This window comes from Mycteria americana, chromosome 2 (genome assembly GCF_035582795.1).
Source record: "Mycteria americana isolate JAX WOST 10 ecotype Jacksonville Zoo and Gardens chromosome 2, USCA_MyAme_1.0, whole genome shotgun sequence".
In the NCBI taxonomy this organism is placed as follows: Eukaryota; Metazoa; Chordata; class Aves; order Ciconiiformes; family Ciconiidae; genus Mycteria; species Mycteria americana.
Window position 1 is genome coordinate 56,250,540 of NC_134366.1, and position 16,969 is coordinate 56,267,508.

The 16,969-nt window shown below is 39.9% G+C and overlaps 1 protein-coding gene across 4 annotated transcripts in view; it reads left to right on the forward strand.

Moving 5' to 3' along the window:
• LOC142405690 (dual specificity calcium/calmodulin-dependent 3',5'-cyclic nucleotide phosphodiesterase 1C-like) overlaps nucleotides 1–16,969 on the forward strand; it is a 217,155-nt gene that overhangs the window by 168,179 nt on the left and 32,007 nt on the right. For all 4 annotated transcript variants that reach the window (XM_075493529.1, XM_075493525.1, XM_075493526.1 and 1 more), the window contains 4 exons: nucleotides 5,710–5,830; nucleotides 7,050–7,225; nucleotides 12,088–12,387; nucleotides 15,861–15,935. In XM_075493529.1, the coding sequence (XP_075349644.1) occupies nucleotides 5,710–5,830; nucleotides 7,050–7,225; nucleotides 12,088–12,387; nucleotides 15,861–15,935 (672 nt within the window). The remainder of the gene's footprint in view (nucleotides 1–5,709; nucleotides 5,831–7,049; nucleotides 7,226–12,087; nucleotides 12,388–15,860; nucleotides 15,936–16,969) is intronic.

The window sequence follows — 16,969 nt, forward strand, 5'->3', positions numbered from 1 at the left end:
GTGTGCTTGGAAGCCAATTTTCCTTGTCCTCCTCTTTTGTGCTCCTTTGCTCAGGAAGGCCAGGAGAGCCAAGAGACTTCTCCACCGATGCCCCTTGTGTCAAGCCACTGCAAAATTAACGACGAATTAAACCATCACCAACACAATTCCACCTTATAAAAGAGCTTGTCAGTATGCAAAGGCAGCCTTATTTAGTCATATACTATTTGTCATTATATTTGATTTGTACAGTTTAGTAATCCATTGACATTAATAGGCTACTCTCTATATATAATCTTGCCTTCTAACATAAAATTTTCATTTCTCAGTCTGCTGCACATATTGGCAGTGTCTTTCTGTAATGTCTCCTTTGTTAAATCAAAGCCTCTTATATTTTCTGGCTATCTGCTGAGGTAAGGCTTTCAAAGTTTTAGGCTAGATTCTCAGACAAATACTCTGCTCCCATTCATTTATTTACCTGATTAATAGCCTTAACAAATTGTTCCCTGGAATAGTAATTACTACATTTCTTTGCAGAAGTAAGTTCTTACTTAATTCCAAACTGTGCTATTATCTGCAGCAAGCAGCCATCAGTTCCCACAAATAAAAAGCCTCTGTCCTTTGTGAAATAAAATTGTGCTCTTGGTTCTGTCAGAGATGGAGCCTAGAAATCCTGTTCTGGTGGCTCGACTTGTTTGTAGTTGCTGGTTTGCTGCTCTAAGGTCACTGCAGATGCAACAAAAGTAGGCGAGCATTTTTATTAACAAAATATTTTCACAAATGCAGACTGAAGGTTTTGCAGTACGGACTTTTACCATGGAAATGAAGCAATCTAACAGCAAAAACTTCCTCAAAAGAAAGAATGTCTGTCTCTCCTTCTGCTTCAGTTTGTGAAGAAATTGTTCAGAGTTCAAATTGATAATTAAAAAAACCTGAATAGCAAATAATGAACCTGGGTTTTAAAACCTATTAATATTAATGCTAATGACCAATTTATCATCCTTTTTCTTCTTCAATCGAATGAGTGTGGTAAATATTTCTGTACCACAGTGAAGTACAGAAATCAGGAGAGATTTATGTCCAGAAGTCAGGCTGCTTATCAGAGTGGGGGAGACAAACAAACTGCAAAGAAAACCAGGCCAAGACTTGTATTTGCCAACAAGAATATCAGGAGTTAGTTTCTCTGTCTGTCTCAGACTGTAGGAGGAAGCTTGTTTGACTGGAGATCAGCCTTTGTTGTTATTGTCCTCTTTTGCAGCTGATAAATGTAGCAGCATCCTTTTATTTTTGTCCTTTGGCTGTCAAGAAAGAAAAATTACAGCTTCAGAAAACATTGGATAAAGGCTGATGGGTGCATGTTGATGATTCTTTCTTCTTTTTTTTTTTTTTTTTTTTGGTGGTGGGCTTTAGGGAAACTGTCCTCTAGCCAGTGTTTGCCGTGGTGACATTCTCAGGTGGAATGAATGAACACTAGGCACGTGCCTGGAATCCATGCTCAGCATGCAGTGTTAAATGGTAAAATCATCTTACTCACTGGGGTACAGAAATATTTACCACACTCATTCTATTGAAGAAGAAAAAGGATGATAAAATGGTCGTTAGCATTAATAAGTTTTAAAACCCAGGTTCATTATTTGATATTCAGAGTTTTTAATTAACAAACTAAATCACCATATTTAAATCACAGTGTCTTTAGGTAAGAAGAGAGAGAACACAGGGGTGGGGAGGCACTTGGGAATATGGCATAAGTTACATAATTATTAATAAAGTCCTACGTTTTGTTTCTATGATAGCAGATTATGCTTCCCAGCTTTATTATAATTCCCATTTTAGGGTAACATAGTTCGATAACTTATTCATGTTCTAGGGAATAGAGGAAAAAATACCACTTATCAAAGAAAAGTTATCCTAGGTCTTTGAGTTTGTTTAATTGTGGTCCCTTGTGCCACCTCTGCCTGTCTTTGTTGGTGAGATGCAAGACTTCTCCCAGGGAAAACTTGTTCCTCAGATGCTTACAACTGGAACTTGTGTTTATGTGCAAATGTTGAGTATCTCAGGAAGTGGATCCCACCACCCCTCTGCTGAAGTTAGTGACACAGTCATGCATCTGATATTAGAGATGATATCAGAGATATTGCATGTCTAAGGGCTGTTAGTGGTGATGGAGCAAATGGCAGTGGTATTACTTGCTGTGCTGGTTTTGGCTGGGATAGAATTCATTTTCCTCATAGTAGCTAGTATGGGGCTATGTTTCAGATTTGTGCTGAGAACAGTGTTGATAACACAGGGATGTTTTCGTTACTGCTGAGCAGTGCTTACGCAGAGTCAAGGCCTTTTCTGCTCCTCACACCACCCCACCAGCGAGTAGGCTGGGGGGGCACGAGAAGTTGGGAGGGGACACAGCTGGGACAGCTGACCCCAACCGACCAAAAGGATATCCCATACCATATGACATTATGCTCAGCAATAAAACTAGGGGGAATGGCAGGGGGGCTGCTCCTCAGGGACTGGCTGGGCATCGGTCGTTTAATAGTGAGCAATTGTTTTCATTTGCATCACTTGTCTTTCTTGGGTTTTATTTCTCTCTCTTTGTTATTTTTCCTTTTCATTACATTATTATTATTATTGTTGTTGTTGTTGTTGTTATTATTATATTTCAAGTATTAAACTGTTCTTATCTCAACCCACAAGTTTTCTCACTTTTACCCTTTTACCCTTCCAATTCTCTTCCCCCCATCCCGCTGTGGGCGGGGAGTGAGCGAGTGGCTGTACAGTGCTTCGTTGCTGGCTGGGGTTAAACCACGGCAGTCCTTTTTGGTGCCCAACATGGGGCAGGAAGGTTTTGAGGTAACAACAGTTTGACCAGAATGTATTCAAAGGGATTTATATCTGTTAACAGTTGCGGGTCACGATATTGATTCATCTGTTCTTGATATTAGTTTATCTGGTCTGCGCCATGCTCTTTTTTTTGCTGTATATGTTAAAGATTGGTGTTGGCTTTTGCAATTTGCTGTGCTCTGCAGTGATTTGTGATGCTTTGCCTGGGAGATTTGTTATTAAAACACTGACCTTGAGCTTGATCTGGTATTTGGGCTCTGTACTGAAGCCATTACTGTGCTTCGGGCACCATCTCATGGAGAAAATTATACTTCTTCCTCTGAGAAGGAGGAAGTTTTTTGTGGAGGCAATACAGAATGGCACCTTTGCTACCTTCTTCTGTGATGTTTTCTCCCTGATTACAATAACTTCTCAGTATCTTGAACATTCTTGGGTAGTTAAAGTACTTCTATTGGTATTTCTGAGGAATATTGCTTTGGTTTTGTCTAAGGTTAACAAGCAATTTGGATATATGACCCAGGCTCCGCGAGAGTATGGTCATGGGTGGCACGGCATGTGGGAGAATATGGGCAGGTATCTAGAGAACTCCTCACCTCCAATGGTCTGGAACTTCACTCCTGAACAACTACAGGATCCTGATGAAGTGATAGAATGCTTGAAAAAAAAATGCTGTGGCTATTCCAAAGAGGCACAACTAACTTACTGCACTGTGCTGGGCCTGGCCGGCATCTACCACACACTGCTTGATATTATGCAGCACCCTCAGGGAGAAGAGAGGGAAAACATACCAATAGACACTATGGCTAAACCAGACACTGTATCAGTCACCCCTGTAACTAAAAAGAAACAATGGAAGTGGAAGTCAGCTGGTTTAGTAAGGGATGAAGAAGCTTCTCCTAAGAGGGAGCAGGAGAAAGAATCAGAAGAGGCAGCCTGTTCTGCAGCAGAGCAGTCACAAGAACAGGAGGAGGAAGAGACTGAAATCATAAATGAGACAGAAACCACCCAATCCCTATCCCTAAGTGAGCTGCAAGATATGCGAAAAGATTTTAGCTGTCAACCAGGTGAGCTAATCCTCAGCTGTTTACTCTGATGCTGGGATATTGGGGCCAGTAGTCAGGAATTAGAAGGTAAGGAAGCCCAGCAGCTAGGAAGCCTTGCTAAGGATAGGGCCATCAACAAAGGGATTGGAAAAAAGGCAGGAGTCCTCAGTTTTTGGCAGCAACTCCTGTCAAGTGGGGTTAAACCATGACACCTGCCAAGCTGAAGTGATGAGATACCAAGGCTTGGGTTTCTTTGGTCCTTAAGAGGTAAACATTTTTTTGAGTGAAGGGGAATAGTAGAGATATACAGACAGGCAGATACACACATATATGTAAATCAAGTTCTCATTATCCTCAGGATTCCTGTGGCACCCTTAACACTGTTCTCAGTCAGTACAATTTCCAGTGTTTTAAAAAATTGTATGAAGTTTGCTTGGGTTATCTGGATTGTGATCTAGCACACAACTTCCTGTTGTGGCCTTACACTGCATACGTTTCTGATTAACTCCCTGGGAGGAAGGGAGTTCTTTTTTCCCTAAATTTGAATACATAAGACTGGCTCAGTGTTATGGAGGCACATAATTCAGATGTTCAGATAAGACTGAATGCATATTTTCTCCAGATATACAGAATGTTAGTATGAAATTCTGAGAACTTGCAAGTAACATTTTTAATTTGGCTAGGCATGAAAATACACTTAATTACCCATCCTTTCAGAAATTTAGCAAAAATCAGGGGAAGGAAATGGAACTAGAAGGATGCTCAACTGCTTTGCACTCAAGATGTGGATCAAAGCATTTGTGAATTCAGGTGCTTGGCCCATGTGGTCTCTTCTCCTTTTATGGTTCTGTTATCACCTAGAATTGCCAGGGTCTGTCATAGAAACATATCATGACCCGGTCAGAGAAATTATAATATTGTAACATATAATTAATACTTGATAATTACCAGATCTTTAAAAATTGTAACGGTAGGGAAAGACCTGAATCCCGATGTGCTTTAGGAGTGAGTAAGGACATCATTGTTTTCTTAGCTACCTGCAGCACTAAGAAATTTGCTAAATGAAGTGCCAAAATGAACATAAGAAATAGCCCTTGCCCCAGGTGAGAATTTAGGGGAAAGCGTAAGGTACTGTAAGCTCTTCACTCACATTTTTTCTATGCATCTTGGATTTTCCTTCATCTCATGAGCTTATGGCCACAGGGCCCTTCAGTTTGCCCTTCCCAACATTCAGATCAGAGCCATATTCAACTCTGCCAAACTGTATACTGAAGTAGAAATTATTTGGCCCTTTATTTATTTCCTTTCCTTATACTAAAAAATGGAGGAAAAACATCTAAATCTGTTTTATTATCAACAAGAACAAGCTGGCTGAGCACTGAGGAGAGAATATTCTCAGCAACCCACTGATATGCAGTATCATATCAAAGCGAGGTTTGCGTGTAACTCCACACCAGCAAAGCTTACCAGTATTATTACTGTTATATTAATTTTCTGCTTTTAGAGAGTTCATCTTTGAAACTGGGTTTTATCCAAATCCACTAGGAATTTGGCTTAAATATCACACTCCTTGTATAAAACAAGTTCTGATGCATCTGTTTATGTTCTGATTTGCCACAGCTTCTTTCCAGTGTTTAAGTGGGTACCTTTTATTGCATGCTATATCCAGGCTCTTGGGTCAGGGATTAATGTATAACTCCATTTTCCCTTTCTAGTATTTGCCTATCCCTCTTTCAAGGTATAAATTTTTACTCTCTCTTTTACAGTGTGGTTGTCTGTGATCACTGAAGCAGTGACTCCACATAAATCCTCCTCTTGCCTGCTTGACTCTGCTTGTGTTTCTGCTCAGGTTTCATTGATTTCATCGTGGAACCCACTTTTACTGTGCTGACTGACATGACCGAAAAGATTGTGACTCCGCTCATCGATGAAGCTTCCCGCTCTGGCATGTCCGGGTTCAGGCGTTCCAGGTGAATAACCATGCGCCCTCTCCCTTCGCTCTGCACATGCTGCCATTGCACCCAACTCCCCTGGTTTCCCCCCCACAATATATGTCTTCCATGTGGCTTAAAGCCCCATATCCGCATTGCCGACACCTCAGCTCACCTTGTGATGTGACTTCGTTGCAGGAAAACTCCAGCCCAGGGGAGTACAAAGAGGGAGGCTGGCATGAACCTGAGCCATGCCTCCAAAGGCAGTGAGCGCAAATGGTTGTAGCTGTGCAATCAGGTGAACTTTAGTGCCCTCTCAGTCACTAATGTCAAAGAGAAGGTAGAGGGAGTCAGTGGGAGGCACTCATTTCTTCATGTCTAGAAGTATAAATGGGACTGAAATACAAAAGGGGACTGGGAAGTATAAGCACACTTTAGTGACAGTATTTAGGGTTATGCAAATGTGTGAAGTACCACCAGAATTCACCTGGAGTTCAGGTGTAAGGAGTCTTGGCCCATTCAACCTGCTCTGCTGTTGTAGAGAAGCTACTCTTTTAATAGTTTCAGGGACAGGGCATGTCTTGGGATTCAAATGCCATGTGGCTAGCGCTCCATAAAGTAGGGCTACCAAGTCAGGATTCTCTCTCCCAAGTGAATTCTTTACTCTTGGGCTGTTACACAAAGAGCAAGCACTAATATCTTTCTATCTCAGTTATCTTGCTGCCTTTATTAAAATGTGCACAATGAAGTGTCCATCCTTGAAAGACAACTGTAGGATCTGTAACTGAAATGAGTGCCTGATTTCAGCCTCAGCTAAGGTCACCAAGCCCCAGACAAAGGTGGGCCTCCTGTCCTGTGCCTAATGGCTCCCATTGGTGAATTTTAGGAGGCTCCTCTTTTGACATATTTGATTTCTAGAATTGTCTGACTCTCCAGTGAATATTTAGGCAGTGAAGATGCACAACAAAGGTAATGGCAACACTTTGAGTGATTCTGTTTCTTGGGGACTACGGATACCAAAAAATTAGCAGGGAAAAGCTCCCCTTTGTTTCTAATACTGGCTCAGGTTGTGCTGTTTGCTTTAACATTGGTTGCCCTGGGGTGGGAGAGAGGGGAGGATGAGGGATTCAAACTTAGTTTTTGTTTTTCCTGGTTGACTCTGTTATGTTATCTAGACTTACAGTCATTATCTCTTCTTAGCTGTATTTGGATGTATAGGATACTGATTTCTTCAGTGTTTTGTAATCTTGTGTCCCAGTCTGAATAGCATTAGTCCCTCCGAAGTTAAAAGATCAAGTGTCAAGAGCACTGGGTCCGAAGGAAGTGCCTCACTCAACTGCTCCATACTCACTGTGGACTTCAAATGTTTTAAAGCCACCTGGACTGAGGTGGTGCAGCAGAACCGGGAGAAATGGAAAGCGCAAGCCACCAAAGGTAACAGCCAGGCTTCTTAGTGAAAGAATAAAAATTCTTTTGACCTCTTCTTCTTCAAGCTCTTCTTCAATCAAATTATTCTCCAAGTAAGCACTATTAGTTTGAAAGAATCTGCTTTTCAAGGTCAACAACCTACACTGAATTCAGAAAGATAGGACTATGGTGACTCATCTGTGCCTTATACTCTTCTTATGTGGTCTAAATGTATGTAATGAAGAGGATGTGGACAATGGGAGGAAAAAAAATAATTGTAAGGGAGGTCCCCTAAAGTCATGAGTCAGACTCAGGGTGGGTGCAAAAATAGCTAGAACAGCATCTGTAGAGATAGGTTATCAATTGTTCACTGTTAAGATTGAAAGAGGTACGGATGATAGTTTGGAGGAGGACAGGATATTCTGGATTCACACCTGTTTTCATATTTCTCGTGATGACTTGGATAATGAATTGGGAACTATGCTGCAAATGCTCATGATGTCATCAATCTGAGAGGGACTGCAAATATTTCAGCAGAATATGAGGGCTGTGTTGCTTGCGAGTTGACCAGGGTTCAATATTGTCATGCTATTGAAAAAAAAACCAAAACCAAAAAACCAAACCCCAAAAAAGCCCCGAAACAGACCTTGCTTCTAAGACCCATCTGGCATTCTTCTCATCTTTCCAGCAGTAACAAGGCCCCCACAGCAGTGCTGTGTCCAGTTTTGGCCACTGCAGTCCAGGAAATATATGGAACAGTGGCAGATAATACAGAGTACAGTAATGCAAATGATGATAACTGTTGTTTATAGCTGAGAAAGTTTATAGCTGAAAGCAGTTTTTTGAAGACTACTGCAGCTGCAAAATAAGGGAACTATTTTTTTATTCAAATACCCTGGGCTGTTAAGAGGAGGAAAAAATGGCAGGTGATTATAACCTGGTAATAGGTTAGGCATTGGCAAATCTCTATTGTTTGAGATGTTTTGAAACTAATGAAAGCCATCTGTTGAGAACTACTTAGGTATAACTGCCCCTTGCCTCCAGGGGCTGGATGATTGCCCAAGGTCTCCCTGAGCCCTGGAGTGATTTAGACCAGCTTTGGAACCAAAAAAGGATGAACGCATCACTGATTAATTTTTTTTTCTTCATGAAACTGTTTGTGATACAATTTCTTCTCTGAGCTGAATGCTTGTTACTCAAACCCTTATTTAATGGAGTATTTCATGTAAATGGAGGGAGTTCGATTTTAATGTAGTATGTGGCCTTGGCTTCAGGGCTGATGGAAGATTTGGCGTAGTTCTCCTATTTGCCAGAGCAGATTGTTCCTCTCCAACTGAAAGGCCTGTCTAAAGGTGCAGGAAAGCATGCATTATCATTCAAATTAAATTTTCCTTTGTGATTAAAACTTGCCATTCAGGAAAAGCTTTTCTAGGCATTCCATGAAAATGAAAACAAACCCTGTTTATTTGCCAGGGGCTTTTATAGCTTTTTATTTATTTGAATTGGTATTTACTATTTCATGATTCTTTGTGGACCAAACAAATTAAAGCTAAGCAAAAAAGCAAAGCATTTAACATGGTCAGTGTCTCACAGTATAGGAGTGTTGAGTGAATGAAGCCAATACAGTTAACTAATTTTAAGGATTTCATTTCAACATGTACCATACACGTATGCTTGTCTACTAAGGATCTACTAGATAAAAATCCTATATGCAAGAGAGACCTGTGGGGAAATAAATAAAACATATCTTACATTTTACCTAAAACAAATATATAGAGTAGATCATAATAGATTCTGGCTATTTCACTTTTAAATGTGTTTTGTACCCACTTTCAGTGACTGCTTTGCATAAAGACTTTTTTCTAAATGTGCACGTGTAAATGTCAAGTTATGATTCAAGTGGATGTGCAGACATTGCTTAACTAATACTGCTACTGATAATATGTATTGATGAAGTATTTCATATCCATTCTTTACAGAGTATCCTGACGATAAGTGTTTGTTTATTAATACTTTAGCTGGAGAGGAAAATGTTTTATTTTTAATTGCCTCATAAAAAAATCCTTCTAGCACCTGAGGGTAGTCTATGGAAGAATTAGTTGATTGCTTGAAAGCAGAGAGGTCACCAGTCTGCATTATTAGACATGGGAGCCCTTGAGAAGGTCATTTTATCTTTACCTTTCTGACAACATTTAGCCCTGAATAGTTGATTTACTTTATGTTTTTGCCAAACTTCATCACCAATAACTTGGATCAGGGCCCTGGTTTATGGGTCAAAGATTCAGAAAGCAGTCTCCGCTTCTGTTCATCTGAATTCATTGACTTTCACATAATTTCTGTGTTTCTGGGTGCATTTAGCAGTACAAGCATGCGGGGTTTTTTATCCTGAAAGATTTATACAAATGTATGTCTCAGCATACCTTTGTATGGGCTGGGGACTAAGGAACTGTTCTTGGACTCCAGAGCTCTCTCATCAAAACCTTTGCTCAGCTGCTGTCTTGCTCCTGACTTGCAGCAAATCTCTGCGCCCCCCTCCATCTGCCTTGCCTGTCTTAGCCATGTGCAGCAGGGCCTGCCGCACAGCAGGAATTTAAATTGCCTACCCCTGTCAAACCGGTGTCTTGCAATGCATCAAGATGGTCTGCCAATAAAAATAAGAATTATTAAAAGAAGACAGATAAAGCATTTAATTGTTGTTTGACAACAAATAGCAACTGGGGATCAGAAGGGAAGGAAATCCATCTATTATTATTATTACTATTACTATTATTATTATTAAATGATCTGTAGAATACTGTATTCCCTTTGGTAACGGCATTGTCCCTAGAAGCATCAGTGAGCTGTTTTTATCCTGAGTGTGGTATTTATAGAAAATTTCTTGGACTGTGTGGGCAAAGTAAGTGGGTTTATTACTGATCTCTTTTTGCTTAAAGGATCATCATTAAATAGCTACAAATTAAAAAATGGAATAAACAAACACCATGAAGTGCAAATCACCATTTAGATAAAGTATTTTCTGACACTAATTTTTACAAGAGGCACTCATCCAATGGTGCTGTAGCAAGCCCCAGTCTTTTGAGCTGAATCTCTCTCCTGTGGTTCAGGTGCAAAATGCAGCATTTTTTTTCAGATCCCCAAATGAGAGGAATCCTTCTGTATACCATGAGACTCCAGGGAAAATATCAACACGCGTAGCTGAGCTATCTATGGAAGCTACCATAGATTTCAGGAATGATTAATAAAGTGAGGGAGGCTCATATCTAATTTAATTATATTTTCATGTGAGCCATAATTTATTCATTTATAAATTAATTAACTTCAGTTAGCTGCTGGCAAGGAAATATAGATTGACATTTCTTACAAAGACAGCTTTCCTCCTTTCTCTCTTGTATCCCATCAGTACATTTTTCTCAAAACTGGTTCTGATTCACTCATAAGAGTTATTTGACAAGACACTTAGAAATTTGTTTGTCATTTTTACTCACTGGCCAAAACTCTGCTCCTGTAGGGAACAAAACATCTTCCCTATAGGTGTCAAGAATGCTTCCATAGGACCAAGGTAGACTTTATTCAGTGTTTTGTAGAATCTGTTTGTCTGCTCATCAGCTTACACAGGCTCTCAGAAACCAGGAGATACATCTGTTTGTGATTCCTATCACAATTAAAGTGCAATTGGTTGTCCATGATGGGGTGATGGGTGAGCTGGGATATTGCAGACCCAGAAATTTTGAATATAGGCATAGGGCAGTCACATCTGAATGCTTAGACTCAGTATGGATAAGATATGCTTTGAAGCTGCAGAAGCTTACAGATTCCAAACTAGTGTGTGTTGAGCTACTCAGCTGCTTTTGCAGATTAATTCTCTATTGATCATGGAAAAGGGGGAGAAAATTATGGAGTCTCTGCCCAGAGTCTGTGCGCACCCAGCTGGGTTTTTTAGCTCGAGGACTGAGCTGAGGGACTGTGGTTGTGTCCTGCTTTCCAGTGTGATGCAGGAAGCCACACAGAGCCTTCACTGCTGAGTCTGTGGGGGTGTGCTGTACCCGACCTGGGCTAGAAATGTCGTGGTCTCAACACGTGGAGCCAAAGTAATTTGCAACCTATGTTATAAGTAAGTGTTGCATCAGGACCCAAGCTTTGGATAAGAACAGGAGCAGTATCTTGAATGGGGGAAATTGGCTTCACTGTGAATTTTTTTTTTTTTTTTTTCTGAATGACAATATTTTGAGATGCTGCTGTTGTTCAGCAATCACTTTTGAATTTATACCTTTGCATATTTGTGTAAGGCTTTTTTGGGATGGAAGGGCAAGTACTAGTAGCAATGTATTAGTCTGCCAAGAAAGGACAGAGCCATAAAGAAAGGATAACACTAAGTGGAAGGGAAGAGATTAGGAAGCTGGCATTGGAAGTAACTTGGAACAAGAGGGACAAAAAGTAGATATCAAAGAACCAAGACTTTTTATGTGCTCAGAGTTACATGGTACAGTATGAGATAAACCGAATGTCATTTGACTGATTGTCATTATGTCAAAAATGAAACTAACCTTGGCATCCCTAGAGCCTTCAATAGCTAATATCTCTTCTTAATATGCCTTTTAAGAATTTTGAGGAACTGCATTTTCAAAGGTGAACCTTATATGGTAAAAAAAGGACATGCACATAATATACATTTAGGCCAACAGGGGGTGTTTCTTTCAGAAAACTTTCTTAAATGTTCTCCTGTGTTGTTTTCCCCTTGTGAGGTCAATTCCTACATTTATCTAAGTAAAAGCTGTTTGCGTGTAAAAAGCTGAAGTATATTTGGTGTGTGAGTTGTATCATTCTTGTCAAATTGACTGATAATCGTGATTTGTTTCCTTGTTTTGCTTCTGTCTTTGCCGAGGATGCAGAAGAAAAAGCTAAGAAAGAAGCAGAGGAAAATGCTCATCAGGGAACAGATGAAAAGAAAACAGATGAAAAGGATGAGAAGAAGCCAGGTGAAGATACCACAGCAGCAAAGACAGAGAACAGCAAAGAAGCAAATCCTGGGGAAAACAAAAGCACAGATTCCAATAAGAATCATGTAAATGGGACTCGGCAAACTGGGGTGAACAAACACGAAGCCTCTCAAGGGAAAAACGCACCTAGGACAGATAAGGGAACAGACTCTCATCATGCAGTGGGAGAAGAGAAACAGCATGTCCAGAATGGTGAGTTCTCTCCTTCCACTGAAATGTGAATCCAGCCCTAAACCCAGTATCTCACCTCAGTGATGGGGGCACCTGATGTCCTGAAAAAGGATGTCTTGGGCCCAGAGCCTCTTCCTGGACATTGGCATAGTCACCTGCATATGGGAATTGGAATCTGTAAATTAAGTTCCAAGTAGTGTTCTTCCATAAAAGATGGGGTTCATCATACCTGCTTGGACACTTTTGGAGGAAAGGAAAAGATTACTTTTCTCATGGAAATGAAGCAGCCTGTTACGATACTCACTTAAAAGCTGAAACAAATATTCTTGGTTCAATGAACAGCTTCATTGCTTGGGTACCTAACAGAGGAGAAGCTAAAGTTGGCTTATAAACTCTTTTTAAGGCCAATTAAAGATATCTTTGAACTGAGTCTCAGATATAAATATGTTTTGGGACAGAGGATTTTTCCCTCTTTCTGTTTTTAAGAGTTATTTTATTTATGCTTCCTTTGCTTGTTTTTTTTATTAGGGCAGTCACAAGCCTTTTTTTTTTGAGATTATTTTTTTGGTCAGAAATTTTATTCCAGTGTTTTAACTTGCTATAGAACTGAGTTAAAATAAGAATCCCATTTTGTACCCAAAAAAGGTGGAAAAATGTTTGAAAATTGCATTAAACATTAAAAAAACAATTATTAAACCCATGAGAACAGATCAGTGGTCTCTTGGCCACTTGACTGTCTTTCCCTCCCCAGCTCCTACTCGCTGAAGCCATTATGAAAAAATGGCAGTACAGCCACTTGTGACTTGTCACAAACTTGGCTAGTATCAGCCAGTCCAAAACCAGCAAAAAACTCGGACTTGGAAGCATCCTCTTAGAAAAAGCCTGAGTGAGCATACAGGCTTTGAAAGTCCCAGGCTCACGCAGTGAGTTTAGATGGCAGCAGAGGCAGAAATTCTTTTTAAAACATTCCTGATGTGATCTCGTGTATTTGACTTGGCTGCTGGCCTTTCCCAGCGATCCATTCATCATTAGTTTTTTTTAGATTGGAAGGACTATGGGGATCCGAGCTGTCGTGCTCTGTTACGTATGGGATTTTTCTTCAGACAGTGTTACGCGGGTGAGTAAGAATGGCCCCCCAAGGAGACAAAAAGGTTGGGAACATATGAAATCCCGGTTAGAATGCATCAGACTTTTCTTCTGAAATCCTTTGTTCTACATGCTTCTAACAATACAGGGGTTAAGTGTGCTGTAGTGATTTTGACAGTACCTTTTTCTGCAATGTCTCTCTGCTGCAGGTGTCAAAAATGCTTTGAAAGGAATTATAATGATTTCTGAAAATTAGTGTCTTCCTCAGGAAAAGAAATTCTGCTCCTTAATTTATGGGAAAAGGCCTTTATGAGGTACAATCACTGCAGAGTCTTTGGAGACTGATGAAATCTTAATATTCATATCTCTGGGTTCACCACAGCTTCCTTTACGCCTATATGTTAATATCTCATTGTAAAGTATTTGCCTTATTATTTCTCTGCCTTTGTAATCCCTTTCAAAAAAATCATTATGATCATCATTCTGCTCTGCTGCTGGCAGTATGGCAGGGTAGATATTACAATACTCAAAAGTCCCCTATTCATAATAAGTTATATTCAATGAAAGTTCAGAAATTGTGTTGTCAGATGAGTTTGAAGTCTTTCTCAGTCACTTGCTGCCCGTGTGCTTTCTCGGAGAGATCAAACTTTGAAATAACGTATGTGTGGGTGTTCATCATCTTTTCCTGCGCGCACGTAGGGTCAAGCAACTTCTTTATGCAATGGTCAAATAAAGCATTATTAGCTCATCATTACCATCAGCCAAATGATGGTGGAGGAAATGCAATAAGACTTTTGTGCTTTGCTAAATACATTTCCATTTCATTTCCTGAAGACAGTGTCCTGCTTTTAGAGGCCACCTTCATCAAGCAGACATCTCAACCCTGCTTGGACCTGCTCATACCTCTCTGTTCAATGAGCCCAAGTCAGTGGCAGTGTGATCAGCTGAGGAGGTTGCTGCTTGTCCTGTATCACCTGGCTTTCATTTTTCTTTCACCCACACAGTGAACTTTGGAAGAAAAATATGAGAAGTTTTGGCTCTGAATGAGAACTGAACAGGACATGTTTTTTCTATCTTGTTAAATATTTTAAGATTTGAAAACTATTCCTCTTTTATACTATGATGAAACTTAATTGGAGAGAGAGATCAATCCTCTGTCATCCAAGAATAACAAATATTCTAGTGGTTAGAGCACGATGTGGAAGAGGGAGACTTTGCTTCTCTACAATTTCTCTTTTTCTGAGCTGTTCCAAAAATAAGTATCCGCTGGCCATGAATATTTTGAAGGCAGATCAGATCCTCTTTAACATATAATACCTATAATCTTGATCCAGAGCCTGTGAAGTTGTTATAGTTACAAAAGTAGTAATACAAATGGAATAAGCTTTACTTTAATACAGCCCTGTAACATACCTCACATTTACAAAATTCTGAAATGAGACTTTTACAGCTTTTTGTGTTGAGGTGTGGGTCACAAATTCACTGCTGCTCCTCCCAGGGGAAAGGACAAGCTGCCTGCTCCCATCTGGGCAGGTTGCTGTTGCTTCTCTGGTCATCTGAGGGAAGGACACCTTCTTTGCTGCTGTTTGGACAGTGCAGCTGAAAAAGCCCCGTTCTGCTAGAGCTCTCCCTATAAGTTATTTTTCATTTGACCTTGCATTTGGCATTCTCATTCAATGAAGGGATGGTCTGGGAAGGTCTGATGTGCTCTGCTGTATGACTAATAAAGGACAGAAAATGAGAATGACTCTGGTTAACCTTCCTGGCTTCATAAAATACACCCTAGCTCAAGTTGCCTTTTTCATTCTGCATCAACCATTGCTCTGGCAAAGGCCTTGCTTTCCTGGTTTGCTATAGAGACTCTCAAGCCAGTGATCAATGGTAGGATGATTGTTTGTTCCCTGATACCGTCATCAAAGGACCAACCCAAATAAATCTGTGGATAAAGGAAACTGGTAAGAGAAAGTAAGACAAAATTATATAGGACTGTTTGGGATATCGAAGGTGGTTCTTTAATGCAGAGACTTACGATGAAGTCTTGCAGGGTCTTAGTCCTTTAAAAGCATAAATGTTTCAGAGTCCTGATTTTGAAATGAAGGTTGTGCTCAGATTTTTAATGGCCTACATACAACCAGAGGGAGTATGAGTTTTCATGTGCACTTAAAAAGGTGTTAACAATTAGAATAAATTTAAAAGTAGATTGTAAAGCTTGATTTTCTGTAGGAGTTGGATAAATTTTGTCTGGTGCTGTATTGTATGAAATTGTGTTAATCCAGTTCCTTGTGAATTCAGACCTTTTCTCCTAAGGAACATCTCCTTTGGATGTTGCAATTTGACTGAGTTACAGGCATTAATAAACTGCAGTCTGTGTTAAAATGCTTATAGTGTTTCTTATTGCTTCTTTCTAGGTGAACTAAAGGAAGACAGTAAGTTGGACAAAAAAGATCAGTCTAGTGTGGGGGATGAATCAAAGAAAACAGATGGTAAGGACAACATTTTGTTACATTTTGTCACCCATTTTTATATGCAATCTATTGTTTCCTAAACATCCGCAGTTTATTCTAAAACAAAAAAATTGTGTGGTGACCAGAAACAGACTTAACAGAAACAGTCATTAGACTTGACAAAAGCCATTGGGGCATTCTGGGGGAAAATCATCCCTTTTACATAATGCCTACCACCACTTAGTTATTCTGTTGGTAAGCCTTATCCATCAATTTTTGTGCAGTGCCTGCAAGAAAAATCCTGGATTACTAGAGTTGCTTAATAGGAAATGAGTATTTGTAAGGTTCTATCCTTTTGACATTCTTTGGGCTGTATTCTGCTCTCTGTTAGGACAGGCTGCATGGGAGATGCAAAAACAGAGCTAAGAAAAAAACCTGCACAACGTTTCCCTGTTTTTCATGATTGCATGTTATACTACACCAATACAAACACAAAGCTTTCTTGACTTAATTGTCTGAGGGGGAATTTGCCAAGCGCTGTTGAACCACAGGTGTGGGAAGCAAGCAGGAGTGAGCACATCAACATAGAGGTCCTATTGAGGATGCTATATAAAAGGGATGTTGCTGAAACGTTGTGGAACTGAAGCATTCCCAAGCCATAGGATAGTTTCTTGGGCATCTGGGAATAATTTCAAACTAGTCTGAGCCTAGCGTAGAGGTCCACAGACATTTTAGTAGCCTCAGCAAAGTGGAAAAACAGCTGTAAGGACTATGGCATGTTTACTCTGTTGCACCTCCTCAGCTGTGTACCACAGGGCTCTGAGATAGTATCTGAACCCATGTTGCTCCAAAAGCAATTGCTAAAGTATTAGAAAGCAAAATAAATGGAAACAAATGTTAGAGCTAACATTTTCTTTGTGTATGTCTCAGTGAAATCCACTGAAACACAGCTATTCCTAAATGTAAATAATACAGTACTTTGTTTTGATGGTCAAGAAAGACAACCTCATAGTAAGTACTGAAGTTTAGAATGATACTATGTTTTCTTTTATTGCTTCCTTTTAAGAAATGAC